Genomic DNA, 9,144 nt, shown 5'->3' on the forward strand with positions numbered 1-9,144 from the left:
GGTCGTATTTACAGGTTTTAATGTTTGAATATGTCACGTTATAAATCTAAATTTGTGAACGTGGAGAAAAGTGAGGTAGGTTGTTTTTGTCCTTGTGAACTCCATCCGGTCAGGATGTTATGGAATATTAAGTATTTAAAGTATGCATACATATATACACACACTCCTGGTGGTGGAGAAGTCTACCAGTCCTGACCCAATTCAAATGATTTAAGCCCAAGAGACCGACAGGAAACGTGTCATACGTGTCAAGTCTCTTTGCCTTTTATTGAGGGAGTGAAGGCGATGACAGTTCCTGTGATTTTATCTGACTAACACCAGCCTCAGTGTTTACTGTCTGCTCTCACGTCTCCACATCAACCAGCGATGAAACCTGGACTTTAAACCACCAGATGTTAGAGGTTTCTCCTGCTGGTGGAAACTTGCTCCTCACATCCCAGCCTGGTTCTGCTTCGTCTCCCGGCTCGTCCTCCAGCCTCCTCTTCCTCCCTCCAGCCTCCTCTTCCTCCCCCCAGCCCTCTAAGACGTACTCGTCTCTGCCGATGTGTCCTGCTCTGCGTTGCTCTCGGAGAGCTCGCTCTCGTCTCCGTGGCCCAGCCTCACTTCTCCCTCCTCCAGAGATTCACTGGTCTCCATGGCTTCCTGTGCTGTGATCTCCCTGCTGCTCTGGTCTGGAGGCTGACTCCGCCCCCCTCCCTCCTCCTGTTTGATTTTACCCAGCGGGACTTGTGGATTGTTGCCCGGTGGATTGATCGGGGTCTCCATCTCCATCTCCTCCACTTTGACCTGCACAGCAACGACTTACAGACAAGCAGGACACAGAATCACCAGAATGATCCCAGGAAAAGGACAGAAGGACGTTAGTCCACTTACTCTCCTCCTCCTCCGGCTCAGCCTTGGGCTGGATGAAGGGCACTGTCGGAGGAAGACTGTGGTCTTCTGGTCCCGGAGGACTGACCGAGTCAATGAGCTCAGGCTGACCAGGATCCTCCTGAACCTGGTCCTGAGAGAGCCTCTTCCTGGCATACTTCCTTCCTGTTTAACAAAAGGAGATGAAAGTTCAACAGACAGATCTATAACTATCAGACAGAAGAATAAATAAACGTTAAAACAAGCTGTGATGAAGTTAGTCAATACTTACTCCTTTTACCAAAAATAAAGGTCTTGTGTTTCTTGTTCGGTGTCCCCGCGTTTTCCACATCAACTGGAAAACAGAAACCTGGATCAGGACCGTTTCCTGTCTCATCGAATTATCTTTATTTTATTATATATAAGAGGCTCATGAAATCAGAATAAACCCTACAACACCCAGTGAGGAGGCGCGTACCGAGTCCCGGAGGCGTCTGGAGCTGGAAGGTCATGAGGTCGCACCAGCCGACGGGGTAGATGTCGGGGGACTGGTGGTCGATCCACTGGTCGAATTCATCCTCCCAGCCGTCGAAGTGGACGAGCAGCAGGCGGCCCACGCAGCGCTTCACCGTGGCCACGCAGACCAGACGGGGCTCCATCAGGTCCGCCGCCTCCAGCTTCATGTTGGGGGAGAAGCCGTGCCCCGGGTAGTCCTGCAGGAGAACACACACCGCAGGGTCACATGCTGATGGGTGAAGTCTGATGGATGGCCGGATACGACGGGCTTACAGCGTTGAAGAGTCGAGCCGGGGCAGCTTTGGCTTTGCTCTCCTTCAGGTATCTGTCCCAGGTGAAGGTCTGAGGGTCATAACCTGGAAACACACACACAGGATCTCCATGAACCGACATGCTCCAGTCATCAGGGTTCCTCCACCTTCTCCACAGTCACATTTAAAGCACTTTCCAAGCATTTCCAGGTGCATTTCCATGCTTTTCCAGCCCCTTCCAGCTGTGATAAACTCCATATTTGTATCAATCCAATGGTCAGTATTCAGTCTACTTATTATGTCACTTGTTCATCACATTAAATGAGATGTTCTTGTCCTCTAAACAACCAACAGGATGTTTTATTCACCTTGAGGCACCGTGAGAGGGATGTTGTTCTTCCTGCAGAAGTCTACAGGAAGGATGGCGTGCGACGAGGCGTGGTAACAGAAACAATCGGAGCCGTTGTTGGACGCGGTGCCGTCGATTTCCACCATCAGGTAGCCGTCAAACAGCACCTGGGGGGGGGGGGGGGGGGGGTCATACAGGTGTGTTTCACAATAACACACACATAAAAACTAGTTCTCATTTATCTAATTTACTCACTTCCTAAATATAGAATATATCATATGATTTACTCTGCCCTCTCACACATGTTTGCTGTTTTGTATTTCCCAGCAATCATTGCTGCTGTTGGTCCTTTCTCCTATTATTATTCTAATGTTTTATTCTAATGTTTTATTCTAATGTTTTATTGTGTCTCCGTCTCACCTTGTTCACCGTGGCCACACAGATGCTCCCCAGGTTGAGGGGATCGATGGCCTCCAGCTTCATCCCTTCCTCAAAGAAACCTCCGTCCATGTAGACGAACCGCGGCTGCAGATCACAGGGAGGACAGTTTCCATGGCGATTATTGTCACATCACACAAAACATGCCCCATTAATTTAGTTTATGACACCATTCCTTTTGTCTACTTTTGCTATTTGAGACATTATTTCTTGAGAACTCATTTCTCTCACCTTTTTAAAGAGCAGGAAGGAGCTATCACAGTTACCCTTCCAGAGTCTGGAGGCCGTGTCCACGCTGCTTCCTGTCATTCAAAAAGAAGATTTGTTTCATGTATCGCCATGTAGAAAAATAAGAAGAAAAGAACAAGTGCCATTAACATCTGTGAGATCTACATGATCCTTCCTCATTTCTGTACTTTTAAAATCACATCCTCTACTATATTTCCCCTGCACCTTATTCAAGCGTGTTACTCCTTATACATCCTGTCTTTCTCTGCATGGTTTAAATCCCACGTATGGACATAAACACTACCCTACCGGCTGCTTTGATGGCGTGGCCCACTCTGCTGGACCAGCCGATGGGGTGCAGGAGGGAACTATACATGTGGCACCAGAAGTCCGAGAGCGTGTTGGCGATGGCGTCGCGTTGGTCCTCGTAGACCAGCCGCAGACGGCCCCCCTTGATGGACTCGATGGTGGCCAGGCGGGTCTGGCTCACGTGTTTGGGGTCCACCACCTCCACCCGCATGCCTACCCTGAAGGAGGTCCTCATGCTCTCGGCCAGCTAGGGAGAGATGATTCCCTCAGTGTCACTTCAACCCTTCACATATAGATGCATGCTGCCGTCAGACTCACCTTCAGGTAGAAGTCCACAGGGAGCGTGTTGGCCCCCACCAGCTTCAACATCAGATACTCCTTCCAGTCTGAGATGTTCTGCTTCACATCTGCAGAACTCACAACGTCTTCAAATTAGGATTATGGTTTATTGTTAAAATATGTCTTTTCTTTAATATGGTTTATCGAGCAACAACAAAAGACAACAGGTCATTTTCCCGTCCTCAACAAACAAACATAACAGAAATCAAAGGAACCTCAAAGGAAACGTCTAATAATTATAGTAGGAAGAAGAAAGGAAGGTTATAATGTAGCTCAGTCATTTGGTTCATCAGGCAGAACATCCATCGTGTCATTAGAGATATAAACCATCTCCTGTGTTCAACGTTCTTTGGGGAACCTCAGCTTCTCCAGCTTCACTTCACAGAACGTCCTCCATCCATTCGATGGGGGCAGGACGTGTTTCCAGATTAGGAGAATCAGGCTCCACTATGTGTCATCTCGACGGCGTGGGTCAGGCGTGAGCGTGAAGACTCACCTTGCGGCGGCACCAGCAGCTTGCTGGTCATGGCGCACCATCCGATGGGGTTCAAGTCTCCGGAGACGAGGCTGGACCAGAAATCCCGGCTGCTGTCGTGCTCGAAGCCTTCGTATCTCAGCAGGACTTTGTATCCTGGAGAGACGGGACGGAGAGAACGAGGAGCTGAGTTACTGCAAGTAGCAAGTAGACACTTCTGTTGGAGATCAGGCTGCAGGGCTTCACCGTGAAGCAGCTTCTTCTGGTTATTATATCATACTACGCTGGGGATTTACACGTTTGATTAAGTCACCTTGACTCTCGGAAATGAAGGTGGATTTTTAAGGTTTCTGACATTTTACAGACCCAACAGTAGATTGAGTTTTTGAGGAATCCAAGTTGCTCCCAGGCAGCATGTGTCCTGATGTCCGACCAACACTGGCACAGAATGCTCAATTGATTCTGCATTGATCTTCTCATCTTCCAACCATTGAAAGCACTAAACACTAGGTGTGACGTCATACAGGGAGCCGCCTGCTCATCAGGATCTAAACTCAACTCAAGCTCTATTCCTTGAGTATCTCTACACTAACTACTGCTGTGCTGCGTTTCTGGATCGTTGTAATAATCGCTGTCGCCTCTAGGGGGTGCTGCTGCAACCTACATTAGCTTTGTTATAGATGACGTTAAAAGGTGTCCAGAGTTTTCATGTAAACAAACAAAAAGTTAGACTTAGCATTTAATGTTACTCATCACGAGGCATGGAAGGCCTCCTCGAGCTCTCGTCGATGTGTTGAAGTAGAAAGAATGTGTCCCTCGTGTACAATTAGCAAAAGCAGAGTTCAAGTATTTGGGATTATTTACATCCATAAGCACTCTTCTTCTTCTTCTTCTTCTTCTATGTCTCTGCTGGTGCAATGCAGCAAATCTTGGCACATTTACCGGCTCCTGCAGATGAGTGGAATAGTGGGAAATAAATGTGCATGGCCTCCCGGGACCCCGCTCAGAAACGCAGACCCCATAGCGCCGTTACTGCTCATGTTCATGATCATAAAACAGATATCATTTAAATTAAACGACACGTGTACACACCTGCGATCTGGATGACAGTAGCGATCCAGTAGACTTTACTGGGCAGGACCGCGTTGGTGTTCAGGACCTCCACCTTCATGCCCACAGTGATGTCATCCCACTGGGCACACAGAGGAGCCTGCAGGGTTTACACATTCACACCTTCATTAGGATGGGATTCATTTACATATACATGCATTTATTCTCAGGACAGTTTACTCCTAGTGTTTCTAACATTTGGATTATTTTGCAATCTCATGTTTTTTAATAATATGTTGTTGTATTGAAGTCTTTTATGTAAATTGGCATTATTGTCCCTTCAATAACACTAAAAGGTAAATCCCAGTACATGGTTCATCTGTGTGTGAAACCTTCTAAATACCGGATTAGACTCACGTGTCTGAAGCAGGACACGGATGCAGCCAGAGACGTTTCCTTCTCCAAGTATGCGCCCCACTCGAACCCCGACGCTCCTGAGAGGACAGAACAATGTGCTGTATGTAATGTTCTTACACTCCCAACCAAGCTGCAAGGATCAGAGTCTTCGCAGGATGAATCAGTAGGCATGATGATGTATCCAGGATGGATATACTTGCATGCGTGAACGTCGTGTGACTCACCGTTGAGGCCGGTTTGGGCTGGAGGGGTTTTGTTGACTTTGTTCAGCACCGTGGCTTTCTTCGACGGGGGTCGGCCCTGAAGAGAGACGCACAAAGAACGTTCATCGCCTCAATGAGATTTTATATATATATATGAATATCTTTGGCTGTTGGACTGCAGGTCAGTCAAACAAGCAGACATTGTGACCTTTTGAGGTCATCGAAGTGCTCTGTGGAGTGTTCTCTTTAAATTAATCTACAGTCATTTTAGACCTATTTAACAATACATAATCTTTGTATTTTCTATATTAAAATCCAATAGCTTTTTCTTCCTGGAAAACAAAACCTAACATCTTCTAGTACCAGCCAATAATATCAAAACATCCATTCATCTGCATCTTGGGCTCTGCACAGACCTGGAGGAGGTTTTCATTTGGGTAGAAAGTGAACAGAAGGATGTTTTCACCTGCAGCCGAGCCAGTATGGAGGACTTCTTGGAGTTGGATGAATAGGAACGTGAACAGGATATACTGCAGAAGCGCTTGGTCTTTGAAAAGAAGGTGCTGATGCTGCCGGTGGTGCCACACATCTCACAGACAACTGTAGACACATTCATACATTTAGTATAAATCGTCTTATTGACAGTGCCCTGGGTTTATGCAGATGGGAGTTTAACTTCCATTATAAGCTGTGAGGACAACATAGATCTGTGTATCTACCCGGCCGTTCTTCGGTGGTTTTCCCTCCCCACTTCACCCCGCCTCCTTTCGGATGTTCTTCCTCAGCATCAGTGTCATCAAACTGAATCGGTGCTATTTCATTGGATTCTGCCTGTAAAGACAAAAACAAGCTGTACTAACTAGAAAGCATGAATGTGATTTTACATCATACATTTAAAAAGTCTTGGTCTCTGCAGGTCACCACGGTAACAGCGACTCACCGCCGCGGCGTGCTCTCTGGGCTCAGCCGTGATGCCGCGGCGCTGGATGGCCGGCAAGCAGCTGCTGCAGCCGACGCCGTCGCAGGAGAAGCAGTGCAGCCGGACGAAGACGGTGGGAGCGGCCCCCGGCTTCAGCTTCAGGGCCCCCGACGGCGGCCGGGGCTCAAAGTACTCCCTGCCGAAGTGCTCGTTGCAGAGGTGGGAGTTCGGCGTGGCGACCCACTGGATGCGTGTGCGCTGGACCTGCTTCTCCCATTTACGAAACTCCTCGTGGTCTTTGGGGAATTTATACAGCGTCACACCGTCTTCGGCAGTTTTGCCACATCCGTAAGCCACACAGTGGTACGGCATCCTGGGACCAGGACCAGCAAGGCTCCACAGCAGGAGGAGGACCAGCACAAGGACCTACTGCCAACGCATCCTCCCTTCCAGCTGATGTTGTTTCTGAGCTCTGCAGGGGAACGGGACGGTTGTAAGATACCAGGAGCTGGAATAGAGTTCACATCATATTCATGCTGGTTCTTGGTCTAATATAATAATCAGAGTTCCTCCACCTTCTCCAAGGTCAAATCATCATCATCACAAGTTTTCATGCAGAAATGTCAGAAAATACTGTAATCAAATGAACATATGTGTCATACTAGCTTTTCATTTTGTTTTACTTAATGACTTCATTTATTTTATTTTATTTCATGTCTGAAATAATGTTTAATTCATTTGTTAAACGTAGAAACATTAGTTTAATAGCGCGTACATAATAAACATTACACACATTACAGCTAAACACACACACAGACAAGTGTGGCTAGCTCCATGCTACGTGCTAGCTAGCTGCTAACAGCGCTACTAGCACCGTTGTCCTGTTATGAAGCTGTGACGTATGATTTACGGGTTTTGTGTCTACTTACATGCCGGATAATAAAACTGGAATACAGATGCAGAACCACGAGGATACAGATGTTTGTTAGCTTCGAGTGGAGCTAGGCTAGTAGACCCACACCGTGTTGTGGACGCCGGCTGATGACGTCATCGCACGTAAACGATGACGTCCTCGCACTGGCAGGGTTCGGGTTAATTATATATTATCCCCAGTTCTATGCTGAGTCCGTGCCTGATTTGCTGTTTATGTGGAATTGTCAAATAAAGTTTGCTAAAAAATAAAAAATCCTGCAGTGGCGGAAAGTAACTAAGTACATTTCCTCAAGAACCGTTCTAAAGTACTATTTGGGATTTCACTACATTTATCAAGCAGCTTTAATTACTTCACAAATTAAGATTTCTCAACACAAAACACATGACAGAGTCGCTACAGCGAAAACAATTAATAGTTTGTTTCGTTTTTCATAATATTTCATGGTTCCGTCTGCACTCATGTCAAGATGTGCTTTCTTTTTAATAATTGTAATAATTTGAATATGTTAGTAAGTATGTTAGGGTTTGGACAACCAATCGTTCAATGGAATGAAAAATGAAAATATGGAATAATCTGTCAATACTACAATAATAAAGCTCCACTTTAACAAACTACAGCAATACAATCATGCTTTAACATTAATGCATGAGTAACCTCATAAAACCAGATTTTTTTGGGGACCGGGACCTCAACCAATGCAAATACAATAATACACATGCATAGAAGTTTAACAATATTTGGTTGATTTAGTCATAATCAAAGAAGAAGTCAGTGAAGGTGGTTGTTTCTCTATCAGTCGACATGTTTGTAGTCGTCTACTCGACTTCCTTTGATGAAACCTTTGAAAACCTCCAGTACTCTGTCGTAATGCATCTGCCATATTATCATATTTAGAGACTCACTCTCTGTGTGCTGTGTATCTGCACGTTGTAATTTGTGACTGTAAAATTACGTTTTCTGTATTTGTTGTATTATTATATTTGCTGCTACGAAGACAGTGAATGTTATGACCATCTGCTTATTCGGTGAATGTGCTGTTGCAAGATACAATTGGTTCTTAGACGGCAGGAAGTCTGGATTGGCAGCCACGCCTCCTGCCCCTCTAGTGTTGCACACCGGAGTCCCCCAGGGCTGTGTGTTCAGCCCCCTCCCTTACACGCTGTACATCCATGACTGCAATGGCCAACGTGAAGAGAACAAACAACGAGACTTCATGAAGAACAGAAATCAACAATCTGGTGATCAGAGAACAAACCTCCTGCTCGACTTTAGTTCAAACCAACAAGCTGATTGGAACAAACAAACCCGATCCAGCCCGTTCAGCCTGCTGCCATCTGGCAAGAGATGCACAAGTATCTTCAGATTTAAGAGCATCTTTTTTTCCTCAGATAGTGAAATTCCAAAATTCATCCTCCACCTTCCAAATATAATATATATTATTTATATTTCTATAACTAGCACTCTCGCCTCACAGCAAGAGGGTCCCGGGTTTGATTCCCGGGTCGGCCCGGGTTCCTTCTGTGTGGAGTTTGCATGTTCTCCCCGTGTAAGCGTGGGTTCTCTCCGGGTTCTCCGGCTTCCTCCCACAGTCCAAAGACATGCAGGATGGGGATAGGTTCATTGGTGACTCTAAATGTCCCGTAGGTGTGAATGTGAGAGTGAATGGTTGTCTGTCTCTACATGTCCGCCCTGTGATAGACTGGCGTCCTGTCCAGGGTGTACCCTGCCTTCGCCCAATGACAGCTGGGATCGGCTCCAGCCCCCCCGTGACCCTGAATACAGGATAAGCGGTAGAAAATGGATGGATGGATATTTCTATAACTATTAACTTCATGTCCTTGTGCAAACCTGTCGTACAATGACGCTA

The 9,144-nt window shown here is 46.4% G+C and overlaps 1 protein-coding gene across 2 annotated transcripts; it reads right to left on the reverse strand.

Annotated features, from left to right (window-relative positions):
- Positions 1–493: 493 nt before the first annotated feature.
- Positions 494–7,390, reverse strand: l3mbtl2 (L3MBTL histone methyl-lysine binding protein 2). 2 transcript variants are annotated; one of them, XM_084039556.1, is made up of 18 exons: positions 7,273–7,390; positions 6,365–6,815; positions 6,144–6,255; positions 5,891–6,024; positions 5,446–5,521; positions 5,222–5,298; positions 4,847–4,964; positions 3,776–3,910; positions 3,259–3,347; positions 2,941–3,187; positions 2,635–2,705; positions 2,386–2,490; positions 1,985–2,132; positions 1,639–1,721; positions 1,328–1,562; positions 1,142–1,204; positions 874–1,035; positions 494–800 (listed from the first exon to the last, which is right to left on the reverse strand). In XM_084039556.1, the coding sequence occupies exons 2-18, from the start codon at positions 6,713–6,715 to the stop codon at positions 520–522; spliced, it is 2,487 nt and encodes an 828-aa protein (XP_083895682.1). In that variant the 5' UTR covers positions 6,716–6,815; positions 7,273–7,390; the 3' UTR covers positions 494–519. The 2 variants fall into 2 exon arrangements, with proteins under 2 accessions (XP_083895682.1, XP_083895681.1); XM_084039555.1 differs by having other exon boundaries at positions 6,365–6,851; positions 7,273–7,382.
- Positions 7,391–9,144: the final 1,754 nt, after the last annotated feature.

The sequence above is a fragment of the Eutrigla gurnardus genome (genome assembly GCF_963514095.1).
Source record: "Eutrigla gurnardus genome assembly, chromosome: 22".
Lineage (NCBI taxonomy): Eukaryota > Metazoa > Chordata > Actinopteri > Perciformes > Triglidae > Eutrigla > Eutrigla gurnardus.